At 40.8% G+C, this 24,748-nt stretch overlaps 1 protein-coding gene and 1 pseudogene across 4 annotated transcripts in view; one reads left to right on the plus strand and one right to left on the minus strand.

Annotated features, from left to right (window-relative positions):
- Rundc3b (RUN domain containing 3B) overlaps window positions 1-24,748 on the plus strand; it is a 151,218-nt gene that overhangs the window by 103,100 nt on the left and 23,370 nt on the right. For all 4 annotated transcript variants that reach the window (XM_048433599.3, XM_048433597.3, XM_048433598.3 and 1 more), the window contains one exon: window positions 12,438-12,595. In XM_048433599.3, the coding sequence (XP_048289556.3) occupies window positions 12,438-12,595 (158 nt within the window). The remainder of the gene's footprint in view (window positions 1-12,437; window positions 12,596-24,748) is intronic.
- LOC125399973 (epithelial splicing regulatory protein 1 pseudogene) lies at window positions 13,605-15,604 on the minus strand (annotated as a pseudogene).

Consider the following 24,748-nt stretch of genomic DNA (forward strand, 5'->3'; position numbering starts at 1 on the left):
CTACCTTTGCCTTTTATCCCCACCAACTGATCCCCCATGTTCCCATCCCACCCCCTACAGTCCACCCACAAAATCTCTTCTCTTTCCCTTTCCCAGAGAGATCCAAGCATCCCCCGTGAGCTCTTCTTGTTACCTAGGCTGAGTCTGTGGATTGTAGCATGGTTATCCTTTATAGCTAATACCTGCTTATTAGTGAGTACATACCATGTTTGTCTTTCTGGGTCTGTGTTACCTTCTTTAGAATGATTTTTTTTAATAGTTCCATCCATTTGCCTTCAAATTTCATATCAGTTTTTAACAGCTGAGTAATACCCCATTGTGCAAATGTACTACATTTTCTTTATCCACCCTTTGATTGAGGGTCATCTAGGTTGTTTCCAGCTTCTAACTAATACAAATAAAGCTGCTGTGAGCATTGTTAAGCAAATGCCCTTATGATATGATTGAGCATCCGTTGGGTATGTGCCCAAGAGTGGTATTGCTAGGTCTTGAGGGAAATCAGTTCCCAATTTTCTGAGAAATTAAACATATTGATTTCTAAAGTGAATGTATGGTTTGCATGCCTACCAGTAATGGGGGAGTGTCCCCTGGTTCCACATCCTGTCCAGCAGGAGCTGTCACTTGTGTCTTTGATCTTAGCCATTCTCACTTATATAAGATAGAATCTCACAGTAGCTTCATTTGCATTTCTGTGATGGCTAACAATGTTGAACATTTCTTTAAGTGTTTCTCGGCCATTTGAGATTCTTCTGTTGAGTATGCTGTGTTTAAATCTGCACCTGATTTTTAACTGTTTAATCTGGTTTTTTGATATCACAGACTCCACCTTCTCTCCCTCCCACCTCTCTCTCCGTCCCTGTTTGAGTTTCCTGCCTGACTTTATTCCACTAAGCCATTGGCTAAAAGCAGCTTTATTCATTAACTAATAACAGCAACACATATATAGAAGGCTTCCCACATCAAACCAACTCTTTATTTCATTGATTCCTTGTGTTCTCTCTGTTTCTATTTTATTGATTTCATTTCCCAGTTTGATTATTTCCTGCCATCTAATCCTCTTGGCTACATTGGCTTCTCTCTCTCTCTCTCTCTCTCTCTCTCTCTCTCTCTCTCTCAGCTTTCAGATGTGTTGTTAAGTCGCTAGTATGAGACCTCTCCAAATACTTCATGAAGGCACTTAGTGCTATGACTTTCCTCTTAGCACTGCTTTCATTGTGCCCCAGAAATTTGGGTACATTGTGCATTCATTTTTGTTGAATTCTAGGCAGTCTTTTATTTTTAATTTCTTCCTTGACACAGTAGTCATTCAGTAGGGAGTTGTTCAGTTTCCATGAGTTTGTAGACTTTCTGTTATTGTTGAAATCCAGCTTTAATCCATGTTAGTCCAATAGCAGGGAGTTATTTCAATTTTCTTGTTATCTGTTGAGACTTACTTTGTAACTGAACATGTGGTCAGTTTTGGAGAATGTTCCATGAGGTACTGGAAAAAAGTGTATTTATTTGTGTTTGGATGAAATATTCTGTAGAAATTTGTTAGGTCCATTTGGTTAGCACTAGTATTTCTCTATGTAGTTTTTGTCTGGATGATCCATTGGTATGAGTGGAATATGGAAATCTTCCACAATTAATATGTGAAGCTCAATGTGTGATTTAAGCTTTAACAGTGTTTCCTTTACAAATGTGGGTACCCTTCTTGTTTGGGGCATAGATGTTGAGAATTGAGATGTCATCTTGGTGGAGTTTTCCTTTGATGAGTATGAACTGTCCTTCCCCATCTCTTTTAATTAATTTTGGTTTGAAGTCTATTTGATTAGATAGTAGAATAGTTACACCAACTTGTTTCTTGGGTTCTTGGGTCTGTTTGCTTAGAAAATCTTTTTCTCTTTCTTTATTCTGAGGTAATGTCTTTTTCGATGTTGAAGTATGTTTCTTGTATTCTGCAGAAGGATGGATCCTGTTTTTGCATCCATTCTGTTTCTTTTATTGGTGAATTGAGTCCATTGCTGTTTTGAGAGATATTAATGACCAGTGATTGTTAATTCCTGTTGTTTTTTTGTTGGTAGTGGTGGTGTGTTTGTGTGTGTGTGTGTGTGTGTGTGTGTGTGTGTTATTTCATGTGTTATTTTCGTGGGTTGCAGTTAACCTCTTTAGTTCAGAATTTTCATTCTAATACCTTCTATAGGCCTATGTTTGTGAACAGATACTGTTTAAATTTTTTCTTTGTCATGGAATATCTTGTTTTCTCCATCTATGGTGATTGAATGTTTTGCTGGGTATAATGGGTAAACAGTGGGTGTAGCTGGACTGGCATCTGTCGTCTCTTAAGAGACTGTAAGACATCTGTCCAGGCCCTTCTGACTTTTGGAGTCTCCATTTAGAATTTGGGTGAATTCTAATAGGTCTGTGTTCATATGTACTTGGCCTTTTCCCCTTGCAGCTTTTAATTTTGTTGTTGTTGTTTCTGTATATTTAGTGTTTTGAGTATTATGTGTTGGGGAGGGGCTTTCTTTTCTTGTCCAGTCTATTTGGTGTTCTGTAAGTTTCTTATACCCCTATAGGAATCTCTTTCTTTAGATTAGAAAAGTTTTCTTCTGTGATTTTGTTGAAAATATTTTCTGTGCCTTTGAAATAGGATTCTTCTTCTTCTCTTCCTATTATTCTTAGTTTTGGTTTTGTCATAGTGTCCCAAACTTCTTGACTGTTTTGTGCCAGGAAATTTTTTATAGTTAACATTTTCTTTGACTTTTGTATCAATTTCTTCTATCATCTCTTATGCCTGAGAGTCTTTCTTCCATATCTTATATTCTGTTGATTATACTTGCATCCGTAGTTTGTATTCACTTATCTATATTTTCCATCTCTAGGGCTCCCTCAGTTTGTGTTTTCTTTATTGCTTCTATTTCCATTTTCAGGTCTTGGGAGGTTTTATTCATTTATTTCACCGGTTTGTGTTTTCCTAGATTTCTTTAAGTTATTCGTTCATTTCCTGTTTAAGGGCCTCTAGCATCTTCGTAAGGTTGGACTGAAGGTTACTTTCTTGTGCTTCTGCTGGGAAGTGCGTCACCTGGCAGCGGTGTCCTACTACCCAGACCTGACAGTAGGATAACTTGATTCTGGTGGTGCCGTGCTGCCCTAGGGTTGTTGATTGTGTTCTTACACTGACCTCAAGTCATCTGGGTTTGGTGGTTTAGGTGCTGATTTCTGAGGTTATCTTTGTTGGATGGATACATTTTGGATGTATTTCTCCCTTGCTTCCTGCTTTCTCTCAGGTTTTCTGGCCTGAGTGGCCTGTGGTTCTGGTGACCAGCAAGTCTTCAGGTCCAATAGCGAGTCTCCACGGTTCAGGTCCAATAGTGAGTCTCCACTGGTTTAGGTTCAATAGTGAGTCTCCACGGTTCAGGTCCAATAGCGAGTCTCCATGGTTCAGGTCCAATAGCGAGTCTCCCCGGGTTTAGGTCTGTTAGGGTGCCTCTCACAGGGGCTGTGGGTGTTCCTTTTGTTTATGAGGTTCTGGGGTTCTGGATACTGTTGCGGTCTCTGGAGCTCCATGAACCTAGGCTTTCTGGTATTCCTGGTGGCTGTGTGACCTACAGTGGAGCAGGAGGTATCTGGTAGGTTGTGGGCAGGGATATGGAACCCAGGGAAGGAAGTTCTGTTGGGGACTGCTGGGTGGGGCTTAAGGGGTATTAGGGGGCATGCCTTAACTGGGGTTCCTGATACAGGTGTGGCCTCTAGGGATTGTGGGCAGGGATATGGAGTCAGGGAAAGGGGTGCTACTGAAGACTGCTGGGCAGGGTTTAGGGGTATTAGAGGGTGGTGGGTGGTGTCTTACCTGGAGTTCCTAGCACGTGGCCTCTGGTAGAGCAGGAGTAGACTAGACTGACCTCAAACTTGCAGTAATTTCTCTACCTCACCCTCTTGGGTGCTAGGATTAGAGGCATAAGCTTCCATGTATGGTAATATTGTCTTTTCTTTTAAATATTTTAATTTTGAGAATTCATTTATGAGTAGAATAATTGTATCATCTCCACCTTTCTTGTCCCTTTCCCCTCCTACTGTGTTTCCCCTTTCCCTCTGAAATTCATGGCCCCTTCTTCCTTAGTCATTCTTGTTATACACATACGTGCACATAATATGCAGCCTACTGATACTGTCTTTTAAAAAGGAACAGTTCCCAAGAATATATAATAATGCTCAATTCATATACATCTAATTTATATATATATATATCAATAAAAATATTAACCAGAACTTAAGAGAATATCCAGAAAAAATAAACCAAAGTTATGATTACTTTAATGACTTTCAGAGTAATTTTTGGATTAAGTAAAGATTAATAAGGATGCAGTGAACTTTAACAAAACAACTAATAAACTTAATCTGAAATATATTAAGTTCTGATGGCTAGAATATTATTAATATTAACAAATTTAGTGCATCTTCTTGTCAAACACCAGTGGAACGGCTGTATAACTTTCAATAAGCATAGTAAGGTGCAGTACTGATATTCCAAATTCCAAATATCGACTAGTGGTCACAGTATCCATGCCATAAAGGCAGACAGCAGTTCTTAGGTATCTTCTCTTTGCTGTCATAAAATACTCTGACCAAAGCTACTCAGGGGAGAAAGGCTTATTTTGTTTAGCAGTGTCTGGGCATGCTGTCCATCACGATGAGAAGACATGGCAGAGTTAACAGAAAGTGGGGCCAGACTTAGAACCTCAAGTCCTGCTCCTAGTAACCCACCTCCCCCAGCAAGGCTTCACCTTCTGAAGGTTCCACAGCCTTTCCAAATTGCACCACCAGATGGGGATCAGATGTTTAATCACATGAGCACATTCGAACTACATCAGCACAAAGTTTGTTATCACCCACATTTATCACTTACTTAGGTTAAAAAAAAGTCTTCTCAAGTATAGGGCAACAGAAGCAAATAGAAATGGATGCAGCTAAAAACAATTCACACTCACAGTTATAAATGATTATTATGTGGTATTGTAGGATTTAGAAGAATTAAATTAGGAGGATGATTATCTAAAATGCAGGCAGAGAACAAACAATTCAAAGGAAGAGAAATAGTGGAATAATTGATATGGACAAAATAAAAAAGAGATGAACAGAACCAAATGTTGATTATTTGCCACATCCAGTGAAACAGAAAAATCTTCAGCAGAATAATTTGTTCTAAAAAGTTAAGATACATATAAACAGTTTTTAAAATAAAGAGAGTAGGAAATATAACAAAAAAGTGGCCAAAATTTTACCAGTTAATTAGATAGTAATTGTAACAATTCCATGTCAGTGCCTCAGAAAATTGAAATGAAGAATTTCTTAAGTATCACTTATCAAAACTGATAGAGCTGCATACACTTGCATGCTTTTGAAAAGTAAGCTTTTAAAAGTCATTTCCCAGAATATCTTGATTGAGGGAGTCATTATAGGGCTAGCAAGAAATGTGACACTAGGGAAATTCCCAGGAATCCAAAAGGATGACCCCAGCTAAGACCCTAAGCAACAGAGGAGAGGGTGCCGGAACTGGTCTTGCCTTGTAATCAGATTGATGGCTATCTTAAATGTCATCATAGAACCTCCATACAGCAACCGATGGAAGCAGGTGCAGAGACCTGCAGTGGAGCACTGGGCTGGCCTCCCAGAGTCCAGTCAAAGAGAGAGAGTAGCAGGAATATGAACAAATTGGTCAGGACCATGATGGGGATACACACTGAAACATCTGACCTGAGCTAGTGGGAGTTCACTGACTCCGGACTGACTGAAGGGAACCTGCGTAGGACCAAACTAGGCCCTCTGAAAGCAGGTGACAGTTGGGTGCTGGGACAGTCTGTGGGCCATTGGCAGTAGGACCAGGATTTATCCCTAGTGCTTGAACTAGCTTTTTGGAGCCCATTCTCTTTGGAGGGATACCCTGCTCAGTCTAGATATAGGGGGAGAGGGCCTTGGTCCTGCCTCACAGTGATCAGGCTTTGTTGACTCCCCATAGGAAGCCTTACCCTCTCTGAGGAGTAGATGGGGGACAGAGTGGTCAGGAAGTGGGGGGAGGGAGAGGGAACTAGGATTGGTATGTAAAGTGAGAAAAGATTGTTTTTTTTTTAAAAAAAAAAAACAATAAAAAGAGGGGAGGAAATCATTGCCCAGAACTAACCAATGAAGTCATCAGATTCATGGTTTGGAGATACACTCTAACAACTATTGTAACAACGGTGCTCCCTACTATACAGTGACTGTCTTTAATACTAGACAAAACTGAGATATTCTGTTGTAACAACGGTGCTCCCTACTATACAGTGACTGTCTTTAATACCAGACAAAGCAGCAATATTCTCCAGCAGACTAAGTGAATCCAGTATACCATTGATATCTGTGTGGAGCCATAGAAGTAGAACCCATGGTAGGAATATTATTAGTATAAAATATAAAAACATAGTAAGAACAGTTAAACATCTGACTATGCCTATGCCCTAGCAGTTCTGCCTCTCAGAACAGTGGGATGTGTGGTCCAAGAAACATGTAAGTGTGTTCATAGCATTATTGTTAGCATCAAGAAAATTATGAAATAATTCTAATGGCCATTGACTGGACAGTATATTAAACTGTAATATACAATGAAATAATATACAGTATTGAAAGTCAATGGACTATTTGGCTAAACTCATCAATGTAGATGAGAAAGAATGTTTCAAAAGAGTACATGTAGACAGAACTCAGGGAAACTAAGCAATATGTTAAGACAATATTTATGATAAAAACCAGAGAGAAAGGGAGATAATAAACACATCTCAATCCTGCAGATTGTAGATAATTATATTGGCTCCTACTATAGTGGTAATTAATTGAGATAATGAATAATGTATTCTTTAATTACTAATGCTTGAAAATATCTGTATATAGTTTGTATGAAAACATACAAAAAGATTTGTTTATAAAATGTCCCGCGCTACCGTCTCACCCGCAAGAACGACACTTAGGATCCTTCTGCAGAAAAGCTTTAATGCGTCTTGAGAGAGAGAGCATAAGCTTCCAAAGCGGAGACCCAGAATGAGGGGAACCCATCCCTTATATAGGAAACAGTCCTCGCTTCGGACGTGTCACTCTTGGATTGGTCCGCTGCCCATTATCCCAGATGATGCCTCGGGAGTAGGCAGGGACGCAGCAGTGGGAAGTTACCAAGCACATGTGCGTTATCTTGTTCACCTGGAGGTGAAACCGGATGCCAGCGCCATCTTGTAATGGAGTATGTGGTTGCGGTCCTCCACAATAAAATTACTTTCAATCATTGAGATTCAATTATGAAGTGGATATATGAAATTTACTATGGAAAACAATCTTCAGGGGCAAGTAATACGAGCCCTTTTCACAGGTACGATGAAGCTAAAAGAAAGGAAGCAGTCTGTTAATGTCAAATGAGAGAGTGTGTGCTGTGATGAGTGGCAAAACTAGAATATGACATGGCAATTGACCTGTAGTCCTGTGAAAGATTTATACTGCCTCCTGCTGTTAGGCTAAAATGTTAGTGTCTGTGTGATTTTAAAAAGTGATCACATAGAGTCAATTTTCTAATAGATCTATATTTCAAAACTAAAACGTATATATTTGCCACTGTTAATAAGACTTGGAAATTTTTAAGCAAGATTTGCCTTAAATTGTGTATAAAATTTCTCAGATTGAAAAAAAACAGGTTTTAGGCGCTGGGGAGATTTCTCAGTGTTTTGAGTACCTGCTGCTCTCACAGAAAACCCTTGTTTAATTCCCAGCACCCACATGGCAACTCACAGCCATCTGTAACTTTAGTTCCGGGGATCTGAACCCCCTTTCTAGCCTCTGTGGGCACCAGGAATGCACACAGAACACACACATGTGATGCGGTCAAAACACTCATCGATAAACATAAATAAAAATTAAAGTTTTTCTAAAATAGCTTTAGCGCTAGAGAGATGGTTCAGTGGTCAAGAGTGCCTGCTGCTCTTGAGAAGATCCAGGTTCAGTTGCTAGTACCCACAGCAGGTAGCTCACACCCACCCTTAACTCCAGATCCAGGGGATCCAGTGTCTCCTGGCCCCTGTGGGGAACCTTCATGCACTTCATAAACTGACTCAGATACATCTACATACATGTGAATAAAAAATAAATCGAGGACCTGGAGGTCCACACAGTGCATCAGGTACAGAGACAGGGTGGGAGATCCAAGCTGCCGGAGCAGTTCCTTTCCTCTGATTCCTAGGTCCTGTAGCCAGAAGACAATTAAACTCAGAGATGAGCCTGGCATAATGGTGCACACCCTTAATTCCAGCACTCAGAAGGCAGAGGCAGGCAGATCTCTGAGTTCCAGGACAGCCAGGACTACACAGAGAAAACCCATCTTGAAAAATCAAGGAACACCTCACTAAGGGCCTAAGAACCTCCGAGGTTTAACCTCGACCACAGGATCAATAATCTAGCACAGAACAGCAGATGAGTTGATAACGCTGAGGAGAACGTAACCGCAGAAGTCTGGCTTACCAGTGCCACATGTTAGAACTGACCCTTGAAGGCGATGTGCTTCTGGAGACTTACCTGAAGGAAAGAATGCAGAATTTTATTTGTTCAGAGAAAATCTGGCCTCGTGGTGGCAGAGTGTGACTGCTCAGTGTTTCTCACTTGAGAACTGCGAAGTAGAGCAAGATGTGTGTGGATCCAGTGCCTTGGCTGGCCCAGTTCTTTGCACCACATTGCAAAAACTTCCTACTTGAAGTCATTCACACTGTTGAACAACTTACTGCAACGAAGTGAAAGACGTCCAGACTTTAGGTACAGCCAGATTCATACATGCACAGAGAAGTTTCTTTCCATCATGAAAGGACGTTTTGAAAACCTTTGGGGACAGCTGTTTTGCAGATAATTTTGAAATTTTCTAAAACATTGTGCTTCCTGAAGATAAGTGTCAGGAGAGTCATCCTCTTAGTGAAGAAGAATCACAGCTTTCCCAGAAAGGAAACTGCAGAGAAGCAGGAGTGTTCAGTGAATGCTGGAACTGCAGAGATGCAGTTGTGCGCAGTAAATATTGGAAATGAAGATACAGCAGTGCAGTGAATACTGAAGCTGCAGAGATGCAGAAGTGTGCAGTGAATACTGGAGCTGCATGGATGCAGGAGTGCAATGAATACTGGAGCTGCAGAGATGCAGGAGTGTGCAGTGAATACTGGAGCTTCAGGGATGCAGGAGTGTGCAGCGAATACTGGAGCTGCAGAGATGCAGGAGTGTGCGTTGAATACTGGAGCTGCAGGGATGGAGTGTGCAGCGAATACTGGAGCTGCAGATACAGGATTGTGCAGCAAATACTGGAGCTGCAGGGATGCAGGAGTGTGAATACTCAATACTGAAACTGCAGAGATACTGACTGTGGTAGTTTGAATGTAATTGGCCCCAAAATCTCATAGGAGTAGCACTATTAGTGGAGTCATTGAAGGAAGTGTGTCACTGTGGGGGTGGGCTTTGAGGTCTTTTGTTTAGGCTTCCTCACTGTCACAGTTAGTCAGTTTCCTGTTGTCTACAATATGTAGCAGTCTCAGCTCCAGCACCAAGCCGCCACGGTTCCACCGTGATAATAATGGACTAAAACTCTGAAACTATAAGCCACCCCAATTAAATTTTTTCTTTATGAGAGTGACCATGGTCATGGTGTCCCTTCACAGTATTAGAAAACCCTAAGACACTGAGTATGTGGCAGAATTATAAACAAAGCAGGCATTTCTTTCAGAATTAGAAGAGCAAAAAATTGGTCAAGCCAAACTCAGAAACTTTATTTGATGATCTTGAAAATGGTGCCAGAGATCATGAAACTAGTGATTTTAGGGAGAATTTGGTTTCCCTGGTCCAGAACTCCTGAAAACTCCAGAACATTAAAGACAACCTTATAGAAGAGAAAGTGGGAAGTACACTTGAACGCATTGGCACAGGAGACCACTTCCTAAATAGAACCCCAGTAGCACAGACACTGAGAGAAACAATTAATAAACAGGACCTCCTGAAACTGAGAAGCTTCTATAAAGCAAGTCAACATGACAAAATGGCAGACTACAGAATGGGAAAAGATCATCATCAATCTCACATTGAACAGAGGACTGATCTCCAAAATAAACAAAGATCTCAAGAAGTTGGTCATCAAAAGAGCAAATTATCTAATAAAAAAATGGGGTACAGGCCTAAACAGAGAACTCTCAACAGATGAATCTAAAATGGCTGAAAGACACTTAAGGAAATATCCAACATCCTTAGCCATAACAAAAATGTAAATCAAAACTCTGAGATTTCATCTTCCCTATAAGAATGGCCAAGATCAAAAACATTGATGACAACTTATGCTGGAGAGGATGTGGGTTAAAGGGAAGTCTCCTCCATTGCTATGGGAATGCAAACTGGTACATCCGCTTTGGAAATCAATATGGTAATTTCTCAGAAAATTAGGAAACAACCTACCTCAAGACCCAGCAATGCCACTTTGGAGTATATACCCAAAGGATGCTCAATCATACCAGAAGGAAATGTGTTCAGCTATGTTCATAGCAGCATTGTTTGTCATAGTCAGAACCTGGAAACAACCTAAATGCCCCTCAACCAAAGAATGGATAAAGAAAAAATGTGGTACATTTACACAGTTAAGTACTATACAGCAGAAAAAAATGACATCTTGAAATTTGTGGGCAAATGACTGGATCTAGAAAACATCATATTGAGTGAGGTAACCCAAATCCAGAAAGACGAATATAATATGTACTCACTCATAAGTGGCTTTTAGACATAAAGCAAAGAAAAACCAGTCTACAATTCACAATCCCAGAGACCTTAGACAACAATGAAGACCCTAAGAGGGACATACATGGATCTAATCTACATGGGATGTAGAAAAAGACAAGATCTCCTGAGTAAATTGGAAGCATGGGAATCATGGGAGAGGATAGAAGAGGAGGGGAGAGAACAGGAGGGGAGTGGAGAAAAATATATAGGTCAATGAAAACAATAAACAAGTCAAGGTGAAAGGGGCCTGGAGAGATGGCTCAGTGGTTAGAGTCCTGCTCTTCCAGAGTACCTCTGGGTTCAGTTCCAAATACCCACAAGACCGGCAAAATGCTCCTAACTCCAGTTCCATGGAAACAGGTACCAGACATGCACATGGTAGATAAGCATTCATAGAGGCAAAACTCCCACACACATAAAAATAATTAAAGACAAGACAATGTGGGAAGGAAGGCAAATGACTGGAAATATCTTAATTTCTCAATAGTAAAAGACACGAACATTTTTAAAGTAGCTTTTCTTTGCTTATGTTTGCTTCTGTTTTAGTCTGCATTTCTAGAGTGTTTACACAGTGCCTTGAACTAGTCTTGGAAACATCTGTCAGTGAGGTCTCTACCCAGTATGTGGGAAGAAATTCTTGGTTCGGCAGTGCCTATTATTTGGGCGTGCCTAAAGAAATGAAGCTAGAAGATACTTGTAAAGCCATCCTTTAGTCAGGAATCTTTTGTGGCCTAGGTAAATTAAAGGGTCAAACAGGTAACTCCTTCATCACCCAGTCACACTGTGCCAGCTAACACAGACCTTTGTTTTTGCTAATTTCATTTGTAGGAGAAAGTTTATAAAAGGTTGAAAGAAGGAAGTAGCAAAACCCTTTTTAATATCGAAGAAAGAAGTTGTTTCTGGTCCCAAAATAAATATTTTCAATGAACAAGCCCCTGGTAGTGTTAAGCAGTTAGCCTTGGAGTCCATCAGAAGAAGATGCAGAACAAGGAAGTAGATCTCAAATGGAGCGGAAAGCATGGGCATGCATACCCAGAAATGAAATAGTGTTTGCATACTCTTGGGTTTACACCAGTTTGTTAATAGTGTAGTTAGCTGTGGAACCTGCCTTGCACCTACTACTTAATTTACTTATTGGTTGACTTCTGTAAGCATCAGATATGTAGTGCCCAGAAATCCAGAAGAAAGTCAGTGATTGCTTTGGAGGTGTCATCTGCCTTCTGTTTCTTTCTAAAGAGTGGGATCTGGAGCTGGTTCCTTGTGTATAGAAAGTATAATTTAGAGTATTGATATTTGTAATTAGATATTTGTGGACTTAGAAAACCTGTGTTTATGATCACGAAGTCCTATTTAAGTCTTGTGTATTAACCCTTTCACTCGGAAAGGGGAAGGTGAGGGCAGGAGGTGAAGTCCAAGGTCATCTGGGACTATATACTAGACCCCGCCTCCCACTCCATTCCCCCAAAGAACAGCCCAAAATGCAGAGTGCATATTAAGCTTCCGTGTTCAGTTAAAATCATTCATCAGTAGTATTTTGAGATATTTCATTATAAAATAGATGGACATACTGCTGACGGTGTTCATCGTTGATCTTAAGATGTCTTAGAATTTCTACAGTTGACCTTATCCTTGTGATACTGTGTTTCCAGGGTTATCTTGAAGAACTCTTACGGCTTCGTGAGAACCAGCTTTCTGAATCTGTCTCTCAGAATAAAGTGCTCCTTCAGAGAATTGAAGATTCTGATCTGGCCCACAAGTTGGAGAAGGAACAGTTAGAATACATCATTGTGGAGCTTCAAGACCAGCTGTAAGTGAGGTTCTTTCCTAAGAACTTTGGCGATACGTAGACGTGAGCGTGGGGTGTGCTCTGCTACACAATCTAATTCCAGACGTCTGCTTGCCGCTCAGATCTTCTCACTCTTTCGAAGAAAGTGGTTTTGTTCCTAACTAGAAAAATCATCTGTTTTCATTGTGGGGAAATTAGAAAACACAAGGCGAAAATTAAAATCACCTTCAGCTGTTCTGTGTAGTACGCACTCAAAATGCATGATTTCTACTTAAGTCTCCGTTTGTTTCTGCAGGGCTGGGTACATCCTCAGCCCATAGGCACTCATGTAGCTGTATTAGCTATTGATTGACTGCAAAACATTGTACATCAGACCGTTATTACTCAAGTGCAGTCCCGATGGATGAAGCCGAAACCAGACTCTGCCACAGCTTCACTGTGCACATTTAATGGGGTCTCCTCTGGAAGAATTCTGCAGCAGGCAGTTTTCGGATGAGCACAGCTGTGTGTGTGGAGCTGCCCTCTGGTATGAGCTCCTTCGCCTGGCACTGCTCAAAGCACTCACCCTAATGCTACCATTTTGTCAAAATTATGTTAATTTTTTATAGTGAAAATTCTCCACATGATAGATTTTACTCTTAAAGGATATTTTTTTTAATTTAAAGCAACTATATTTATTATAGGCTGACATTTAACCTTAATAGAAATATAATCATTCCCATTATGAATCATTCTGCATTGTGATTCATCTGCATGTTGTTACCACCTGATCATAAGGAACAAAGCTACCCCTTGCAGTCCAGTTAACACGGTGGAAGGGGGAGAGCTGAACTCAGGGGCACCCTAAAGACCACGCTAGTCACCTACCACAAATAAATAGTAAACTTCTCGAGTCTGCCTTACAACACCCCAGGTCAGAGATGTGAGCAGAAGCTGTGGCCGCCATGCTAGCCTTCAGTGAGGAAGACTATATTCTTTTGTGAGCACACACTCTGGTTGTCAGAGGAGTCCTTTGTCTCTGTCCCTGCTGTCATTTCCTGTAGAGCCTTACCTGGGGTAGTAGGCTGTGTAGTTCATGAAGAGCTGAGTGCCCACCGGGCAGTGTGTGGTGGAGGGCTGCAGTGCCCGCTGGGCAGTGTGCGGTGGAGGGCTGCAGTGCCTGGGGACTGGAGAGCAGAGATGGCTGGTGAATGGCAGCTTTGGTAGGGATCATGGCTGCAGGAGCTGGGAATGTGCAGAGGGTGACAGGCATGGTGGCATTCATGGCAGCAGGGATAAACCATTTGAAGTGCCCCCCATTTATACAAAGTTTATCTCCTCAACTGAACACTGAAAGACTGCCACATATCTCTCCTTCATGATTTTTTTTTAAATGATCCTTCTATGCAGCCATGAATGCTCTGTCTGCAGACTTCATCTGGGTAAAAGCATCTCCTGACGGGTGGCCCTGGTATTCAATACCATGGGAACCCCCTGCATCCGAATAGCTGTAGAAAACTCCCTCAGGGAGCCCAGAATGCTCTACTGTGTCAGCATAGGGAAGACCTCACAGACGTATACAGTCTCTTACGTGTGTGGGGAGCACACAATGCTGAGGTAATACCGGGATAATGGAAGGGCTTAGAAGTGGAATCAGAGGGGCTGAGGAGAATCCATTCAGCTCCTGCTGCACTTCGGCGGTCGTGCTTCTGAAAAGCTCCATGTATCTTTTCACCCAGCAAGTAATTACGCTTCTGCAGGGTGTAGAGCACAGAAGCATCTCCTGTCATTCTGCCATCAGGATGGGTGACAAAGAAGATGCCTTCCTTTCCCTCGGTGATGGGGTGATGCTATCCTTGGAAGGCTACCGCCCCTTCAGCTGGGGCTGTGAAAGGAGCGTGCAGGTGATGACCTGATTTTCCTTGGCGAGAAGCTAGGCTACCTCACTCGATGTCCCTCCAGCAATTTTAAGAAAATCTTCACCCATTGCTTTGTAAACCTCGCTGTACCGGTTCCCCGTGGTTCCCTATGTGATGTCTGTGCCTCTGTAGAGCTAGATCTCTGTGCTCCTCACTTATAAGCCTAACCAGAGCTTCTCCATCGCTCCGCCCCTGAGCATGCAGACAGAGTGCTGCCCCTCCCTTGGCGATATTTAGTCCTCTGAAGAAGCTTACAATGTTCTAATCAAAAGACTGCCAGGGCAAACCTCGAGCCCTCACTGCCGTGTTGTCAGCAGTGAGCTCCATCTTGAATGTACCACTTTCAGAGTGTAGCTTACTCCCTCTGGATGTGAAAATCTGTGACTATAAGGCTCTGAGATAATCGCTAAAATTATGTTCCCCATATCTTCAACTTGAGACGCTCCATATCAGGAGACGGGGTCGCTCTACTCAAAGTTTATTCTTTCTGACACCACTGCAAGGTCCAGCTTGTCGATATGAGGGGAGCCACGGCAACATTTCTTGAATTCTTTTTGAAGGTCAAAAAAGGAACAGAAGCATTCAGGTAGTAGTAATACATTCTTCTGGGAAGCCTCGGATGCAAGATTCACCTGACATGAAGCTGCCCATCAGTAAGCAGGCAGAAGGAAGTCCCTACCCCAGTGTTCAGTTCATTGCTCACTGATGGTTAAACTGTCAGGAGGACTTGGTCCAGTTGTGGTGCAGAAGACAGGTTTTTGGCATCTATTTTAGTTTCTTTGCAATCCTCCGTCAGTTCCAACTGATCCGGTCTAACTAGTACTTTGTGCAAATGTCCCACCTTCTTGTTGGCCAAATCTAGGACTTTCCGTAACAGCAGGATCAGCTCCTTCTCATCCGAACCCAGCTTGGCTCCTGTGGCCCCAGCAGCAATCCCAAAAAGCACCCCCAAATAATCCAGAGAGCCATCATGACAATAGGTGGGGAAGCGGAGAAGGGGGGGAGTCTGGAAGTGGTGAGGTGGGGTTGGAAGTGAGAACAAGAAAACCTGTGCTAAAACCTTCTTCCAAGAGAAAAAGAAGACGTCTATCCCATCCTCATGGCTGCCAGGGCAAAAGGCAATATCCAGCATCCCAAACCCACACCTCTGGCAGGAACTCTACACCCAGGGCAGAAAGCAGGGTGGATGGAGGGAGCAGCAAGCCTGCCCTTGCTGGTATCCAATTACTGGTATGTCTATGAGAAAAGCCAAGGAGTCAGTGGTACCCCCTTAAAGGATAATTTTTAAATATTAGACTTTCAGAAAAATTGTAAGGACTAGTACACAGAATTTACATATTTGCTTTCCAGGATTTATCAGATTTTAACATTTTGTCTTACAATTCTCCCTCGCCTCACACATGCATGTAGATGCTGTAAACATTATCATGCCTCCTGCTTCCGTGTGTCTGAAGTTTACTAAGAATAAAGATATTCTTGTAGATGGCCAAAGTTCGTGAATGAGTTTGAACAGGTCAGATCGACTGTTCTGAAAGCACCCCTCCGTGCACTTCCGCTTCTCCATCACCAAATCCAATCCAAGGTTGTGTTTTCTATTTGGTTCCATTTTATTTTTTTCAGTCACTTTAAACTTGGAACAATTTCTCGGTTTGTCTCACATGAGATTGATGCGGATTAGAAATGCAGGCCAGGGATTTTTATGATACTGTAATGTTCCTTTGCGTTTGCTTTTATAAACTTGCCTCCCCCCCCCAAATATAACAGAAGTTACTTTTTCCTTAAGGGTGTACTATCTGCCAGGCAGTGGTGCACACCTTTAATCCTAGCACTTGGGAGGCAGAGGCAGGCAGATCTCTGAGTTCAAGTTCAGCCTGGTCTATAATAGCTAGTTCTAGGACAGGCTCCAAAGCTACAGAGAAACCCTGTCTTGAAAAACCAAAAAAAAAAAAAACCAAAAAAAAAATACCCCAAACTAAGTGAAGTCCGTTGGCTCTTTATAATGAATTGGACAAATATTCTGAAATATGTGCATCTGCTGCTATTCTTCTTTATAGTTTATACATAAGATATGATAAAAGATATTATGAGGCCGATTAAACAGGACAGGTGACTTTTTACTTTGCCTACTTGCTTATTTATTTACTTATTTATCCATTGGTTTTCTGAGACAGAGTTTCTCTGTCAGCAGTGAGTCTTGGCTGTGCTGGATTCAGTAGGTAGAGCAGGCTCGTGAACTCACAGAGGTCCATCCTCCTCCTTCCACCTGCTGAGTACTAAGGGAAGCTGTGCTCCACCTCACCAGGCAGGAGATGCTTTTGAAAGTAAAACTTCTGTAAGTAAACAAAAACCAGTCTTTTCTAGGCATGTGTGTCTTGATAGGATTGATTGTGCCTTCCTCGTTATTCTTGCTCCTCCTCACGTAGGAGACTCATCATGCATCCGTTGAGGGCAGGTTAGCACATTTCACATGCACTAGCTTCTGTTAAGATGGATGGAAATAGCAAGACAAAAATAACAGAGATGTCTGGATTTTTCTTTATAATGGAATGATTAAGAAGGTAATTATGCTTTTTAAAAGTAATACTCTTAGCTTGTCTAAATATTTTCATCAGTGTTTGTGAGCTAGACTCATAGCATGAGCCTCTTTTCTCAACACAGAGGAGATGAGAAGGGTCACGAGGCTGAGCCCATCCTGAGCTATTATATATCAAGACTGTGTCTTTAAACATTAAATATAATAAAATATAGGTTAATTTTACTGTATTAAAAATATTTCAGTTGACAAATTAAGTTTTACAAGTTTATTTTACTTTTGATAATTAAAATGAAGACTCTCCTTTTTATATGCAAAAATAATTCACCTGTGTTATAGTATAGTAAAAAAAACTGTTGTAGATCCTTTTGATTTTGCAAAGAAACTTTACAGTTATTCCTAATACCTTTAAAAAAGATTTTAACCAAAATAATATTAATAAAGCAACAAATAAAAAGTTATATCCAAGGGTGTAGAGGTGGCTCAGTGGTTAAGAGCATTGACTGCTCTTCCAGGGGACCCAGGTTCAATTTCCGGCACCTATATGGTAGCTAACAACCATCTATAATTCCAGTTTCAGGTGATCTGATGCCCTTTTTTTTGGCTTCCGTGGGTACCAGGCACAGATGTGGTACAAAGACATCATGCAGACTAACCATCCATACAAATTCAATAAAATGGATATTTTAAAATGTGTTTATTGATAAAAATTGGACTATTCTCTTGAAGTTAGAAGTTAAACATTTACCTTGCAGTAACAGAGCTGTAACCTCCAGATTGTTTTAAGCTGACTCATGAGATTCCTTTGTGTAAAACAACTTGAGAGGAAAATGAGCAGGAGAAGGAGATAATTCCTATGTGAATATTCTCATTTTACTACTTAATTAATGCAAATAGTTTGTATTAATTGTTAAATTACTTAATAATTAACTATTTATTAACTAATTAATGATAATTAACTAATAATGCTAAATATTAACTAACAATGAAATTAATTAGCTACTGCCGGTTAGATTTAAGACGCAGAAGGGTGTGGGCACTTCTGCAGCTCTCGGGAGAAAGTAAATGTCTCCCCTCATTGTTGAAGATCTTTATCCATCCTCATGAAGCCTGTGTCAGAGCTGGAACTGGAGTTCCTTGTTCTTCTTCTGAGAGGACAAACATTTAACTGCATCAGTGTAAAATTAGAAGAGGAATATTGAGCGATAGAATAAAAGACGTGTAATACTTGTTCGTGCATGGGGTGTAAACTTTTCCTGATGATTTGAATCCTTTTCTACTAACTTGTTTGTTTTTTTGTTTTTGTTTTGCTTTGTCGTCCCCCCCCACACACGAGAAGGGGTTACTCTGTGTAGCCCTGACTATGCTGGAACTAACACATGATCTTTTCTTACAAGGAGTTTGCAACATAGTATTGTAGGAGATTGGCATCATCAATCCCATAGTTGTTTAAAGAGTATCATATATAATAGAATGGTTTGTTACCAGCCACGGATTTAGACCCTTGGGTAGAAGATTTGCTGTTTAAACAATTGTATAAAACATGTACTGCAATCCTCAGAAATAGAGATCCATAGAACAATATGTAAAATCTGAAAACCTCGTCCTGTTGAACACCAATAAATATGAAGAATTCTTAACAACCGTGGATGCATTTTTTTCTGTTAATGACTTAAGATTTTTAGTAATGGTAAATATTCTGTGTAGTCTTGTGAGGGAAGGAACTAAAGAGTCTAAACAATATAAGAAAGAATCACTCATTGTTGAGGTAATTCAGGAACCAACCACATAGCTGTGAATCACTGTAAATATTGATGGTGTCATCTATCAACTAGCAAAGCAAAGTCAGTGATGCTATACTTCCTGGTTCACAGTGTATGATGAGTGGTGTCCATACTGGCAAGAGCGTGCGATGATGTCATCATGCTCTACTTAAAAATGGATGTTAGGACCTGTCATAAACATTTGGTCATCTATAATTTAGCAGATACTTGTTAATAAAAGTTTAACTTACAGTCATGTTATATTAACATAGTTGCATACTTCATTGTCCGTATTAGAACAGATACTAAGAAAATGCAGGGAGGACTAAGGCAATGGCTCTGTTGGTAAAGTTCTGGACCTGAGTTTGATCCCATAACCTATGTGGAAAAGCCAGGTGCTGTGACACACACTCATCATCTCAGCACTGGAAAGGGGAGGCAAGACAAGCCAGTTCCCAGGGCTCGCTGGCCAGCCCGTCCAACCTACTTGGCAAGCTCCAGACTAGATGTAGATGCTGTTTGAAAAGTAAAAATGGTGGATCGTGCCCAGAGACCAGTAGCAAAGGTTCTCTGGTAAACTATACACGTGTGTGCAGACACAGATGTACACACATAGACATAAACACACACACAAAGAAAGCAGAAAAGAGAAAGCATGGTCAGACTAGAAAGGTAAACCACGTTGTATTACTTCTTTTGAATATTATTGGGAAATCCAGTAGAATACTAAATTTTCAGTGATAATCATATTATATGAATAATACTCCATTGCTTCTTCACAGGATATACACCATTAAAATGCATATTTCCCTATTATTATTTTCAGCTTACAACACTGTATTTTATTTTCACATAATTTGCAAGATTAATGCATTTAAAAGAATCAGGTTCTAGTTGTGGGCAAAAAGAATATTTAAACATGTCATTTGTAATATTGATAACTGGAGAGTGAGAACAGATCTAATGGAGAAGAGTTCTTTTATTTTAATGAAGTTAAGTTGATATAAATTCAAATCAGAGCACTATAACCTTAAAATGTTAAATGTAATCTTTATAGTAACCAAAGAAAATATAGACTATACATAAAAGGAAATAAATTAGAACATTATGTTACAAAACATGAGAGAAAAGAAGGATGCCAGTAAATGAGGAAAGATAGCTTATAGTCATAAAAACAAACACTAAATTGATCTGTCTCTATTTATTAGAAGGTAGACTCTCTAAGAAACAGATTGGAGGCATAGGAGAAGAAATCATCTGGTCCAGATGAACAAGTCTACAAGAGACTTTAGGCTCAAAGACAAAGAGGGGAAGGATAGTAATTAAACGAGGAAGTATAGTTATGCAAGAATCAGAGAAAATAGTTTAAAGCTGCAGAATTATGACTCTTTGAAAGACAGTAATAAAAGCTCATATAGCTATACATTAATTGATTAATTGATATAGCATCAGAATTTGTGTAGAAAAAATTAACAGAATGGAAGGCAAAACAGTAGTTATATAACAATAGTTTGAGAATTCACTGTCATTCTGAGCAATGACTAGAACAAGAAAGGAAGTAAAGTATGTAAGCAGCACCTGAAGCCAGTTAGCACTGTACCCAGCGTATACATTCTCAAGGGCCAGTCCAAGACATGCCGCTTGGGAGATTTTTCAAGATAACGGGAAGTGTCTCCCCTAGCAGAAAGAAAGCAGAATGTGATTATCCGTAAAATAGAATATTACCTAGCTTAAAATGGGAAGAAGTCTGTGCTACGCTACAATAGGGATGAAGGATATGCTACAGCAAGGATTGCTACTCCTGCCAAGTGAAAAAAATCATTCGCGAAAAACTGACTCCACTTCCATGTTAATCACTTTGCTCCTTGCTGTGTCCAAATAACCGAGAAGCAGCAGCTTCGGTGGGAGAGGGTTTTATTTTGTAGTTTAAGAAAGGATGGACTCCATCATGGCAGCGAAGTGTGGCTGCGGGACTGTGAAGCAGCTGGTAAGCGTGTGGCCTTCAGGAGGCAGAGAGAGCATGAGGAAGGCCTGCCTACCAAACCTCAAGTCTGACTCCGCCGAGTCTCTCTCTATTCTACAACCTTCCACGAAGTGGCACCAGTTGGGGGACCACAGCTTAACCATGAGCCTGTGGGGTCTAATTTACAGCTGAAACAACAGTGAGTCAACATAGTAAAGGCACAGAGACAGGAAGTGGAATGGCCGGGCACCGGAGCACAGGCCTTACTATCTTCCTCCTCTTTTCATGGTGTGTGTGTGTGTGATTTCAGGGATGACAGGGTTTTTTTTTTCTTTCCTGCTTTTTTTTGTTTTGTTTTCAATACACACCGACTGCATTTCTACTCCCTCCCCTCTTTGAGCTCACCCCTACACCCCAGATCCACTCCTCCATTTCCCTTCAGAAAAAAAGCAGGCCTTCCAGGGATATCAGCCAGGCATGCCATAACAAGATACAGTAAGACTAGGCACAAAGCCTCCTATCCAGGCTGGATAAGGCAACCCAGTAGGAGAAAGGGGATTCCAAGAACAGGCAAAAGAGTCAGAGACACTCCCACTCCCACTGTTAGGAGACCCCCGAAGAATACCCAGTTACACAGCCATAGCATATGCACAGAGGGCCTAGGGCAGATCTGGGTCCTTGCCGCTTCAGTCTCTGAGCCCCTATGCAAAAGAGTCAGAGACACTCCCACTCCCACTGTTAGGAGACCCCCGAAGAATACCCAGTTACACAGCCATAGCATATGCACAGAGGGCCTAGGGCAGATCTGGGTCCTTGCCGCTTCAGTCTCTGAGCCCCTATGAGCCCTGCTTAGTTGATTCTGTGGACCATGTTCTTGTGGAGTTCTCAACCACTCTGACTCCTGCAGTTCTTCCTGAGCTCTGAGGGGACCTGATGGAGATTTCCATTTGGGCTGTCTCTCCATCTAATGTTTGACTATGGGCCTCTGCTTCTGTTCCTATCAACTGCCAGCAGAGGCCTCTCTGAAGAGGATTGGTGTAAGCACTAATCTGGAAACCTGAAATACTAAAGTCTTTAGACGGACTCATAGGCAATGTCCTACAAGATACAAGTGTAGGAAATAGGAAAGGATTTTCTGCTAGGACTCTATTTGCTGAGGATTTACGACCTAAGTTGACAAGTGGGACTTCATAAACCTAAAAAGCTTCTGTACAACTAAGGAAACAATCATTATCCGTTGCAGAAGAATCCCACAGAGTGGGGTATCGTTACCAGCTAGATATCTGATAAAGAATTAATAGAATATGCAGATATCTTTATCCCAGCACACAGGAGACAGAGGAGGTGGATCTCTATGAGTTCCCAGTCAGCCAATATTAATGTCTCAAATAAAACAAACAAAAAACACAAAACCAACAACAAAAAAAACAGTAATGGTTTCTAGGGCTGGGGAGAATATCACCATTGCTGCATAATGGATAGATCTCATCTCAGTTTTACAAGAGCAGAGAGGACAGGGCCTCGTACTCTGCAGGCTCAGACAAAGGGATGATAGATTCCATTTGCCTATTCTGCAGAGTGAGTTCAAGGCCAGCCTGGGCAACAGAGTGAGACCTTATCTCAAAATGAAGAGTCAAAAGATAGCTAAGGCCATACCTTCAGCCATACTAGGCCCAAGAATCCCTCAGCCAACAAGAGAGGAGGAAAGAATAAGTGGTTGATGATGGTACTTGGTTTCACATCCTGTGCATGAGTTAAATATCACTAAGCTGTGGCACCAAAACTGGCAAGATGTTTTTTGTTTCTTTTTAATTTCTTTATCTTTTTTTCCATGATATTTATTGAGCTCTACATTTTTCTCTGTTTCCCTCCCTGCCTTTTCCCTCCCCGCTTCAACCCTCCCCCCCAAGGTCCCCATGCTTCCAATTTACTCAGGAGATCTTGTCTTTTTCTACTTCCTACTTCCCATGTAGAATATATCTATATAAGTCTCTCTTGGTGTCCATATTGTTGTCTAAGTTCTTTGGGATTGTGGTTTGTAGGCAGGCCTTCTTTGCTTTATGTTTAAAAATCACCTATGAGTGAGTACATGTGATAATTGTCTTTCTGGGTCTGGGTTACCTCACTCAAAATAATGTTTTCTAGTTCCATTTATTTTTCTGCAAAATTCAAGCTGTCATTTTTTTCTGCTGTGTAGTACTCCATTGTGTAAATGTACCACCTTTTTTTTTTATCCATTCTTTGATTAAGGAGCATTTGGGTTATTTCCAGGTTCTGGCTATGACAAACAAAGCTGCTATGAACATAGTTGAGCACATGTCCTTAAGGCACGATTGAGCATCCTTTGGATGTATACCCAAAAGTGGTATTACTGGATCTTGAGGAAGGAAGATGTCAGTGTGGCCATTTCTCAGAAAATTAGGAAACAACCTTCCTCAAGATGTTTTATATTGTGCGAATTTTACCATGAAATCATTTTAAATTTAAAAAGTATCATTTGGAGTCTATAGCTACTAATGTTTTCATTGAGAGAGTGACGTGAGCCCAGTTAGCCATTGCCCAGACTGGTCAGTTTTCTTTTCTTTTCTTTTCTGAACTGTTTCTGAGGCAAGTTATGGCCTTTCATTCCTACATTCTTTACTAGACATCTCTTAAAACTAGACATTTTCTCACATAATCACAGCCAATGAAATTAGAAGCATTTTTATCACTCAGTCTTCATTAATAACAGAATCCTTGCAGCTGTCTAAAAATGTCTTTTCTGTGGTGTAATTTATTGAATCAGAATTGACCACTAGAATAACTCAGATCACAACATGACTCTTCTTATATTTCTATTAGATAGCTTCTGTGTGCTCCTTATTCTAAGTCACTGGCTTCATTAGCATCCATTCTGGGTGGAGTATCAAACTCCAGCCTTGGCTCAGAATCTGATTTTAACAGGTTCCCCAGAGAGCTAAATGACTCATTAAAGTTTAAAGCCTTCTCATATTTTGTAAAGCAGATTCTTTGCATCATGATTAATGAGTTCTGGTTGTTCCAAGTCACATATATAGAAAGAACATGAGAAGGAATGGAGACCAGGAGAGAATATAAGTATTCCATTAAGCCTGATCTACTCTGTAAGTAGCCAGCATGTGTCCAAATAGATGGAAGAGGAGTAAGAGAAAGTAAATAAATGTTTGGCCATGGTAGAAATAGTAGAGAGATACCAATGGCTTGCATTAAGGTCAAAAACCAAAATACAAGTGGGTGATTACTTATTCCCACTGAGCTAAGAGCTAAGAGAGAGTAAGATCTGCTCTCTCAGTTTCACTTCTCACAGGTCCCCAAGCACATATTGTCCTGGATTCCCTTGAGAATCTGTTATGTAGGATTCCTGCCTCTTACCATCTTTCCCTCCCGTCTATTCTCTCTGCCACCCTATTTCTCTCTATCCCTTTATCCCCTTTGTTTTCTTCTTTGTCTCTGATGTAGTTGTTTAATATAAACCTTTTATTTTGTGTAATGGAAAAAATATAACAAGACAAAAAATTATACAGGGACTGAGACTTTCCAGGCATTCCAGGCATTGCTTTAGTTGGTGAGAGGCAGGATCCAGACAAACGTATACTGTAAAGCTTTCCTGGCATTTCTGATCTGTATTCAGGGCAGAAAATTACTCTCAGGGAGCTCATGTAAGTATCTTATAGGTAGTATTATTTCAGTTCCTATCATGGCATATTTGGGAAGCACAGTGACGATCTCAGTTTTAATGATCATAAGAATGGATGTTGGATTCAGATGGTGGCACTGACTTCATGCCGTCTGTCATCTGATGGCTTGAGCCACGGGTGAACAATACCTAAAGCTTTGATTCATTGAATAACTGGGGTGTACACAGTGGTGCTACCTCACTGTTCTCCTTCCTTACCTACTGGCTAGAATACACTAAGAATTGTGTCACATTAGACAAGTAACAGGAAATCACAGGTTTGCTGCAGTTCTGTCTCAGTTCATTCTCTGATGTTGTAACAG

The sequence above is a fragment of the Myodes glareolus genome, chromosome 27 (assembly GCF_982192425.1).
Source record: "Myodes glareolus chromosome 27, mMyoGla1.1, whole genome shotgun sequence".
Taxonomy (NCBI): domain Eukaryota; kingdom Metazoa; phylum Chordata; class Mammalia; order Rodentia; family Cricetidae; genus Myodes; species Myodes glareolus.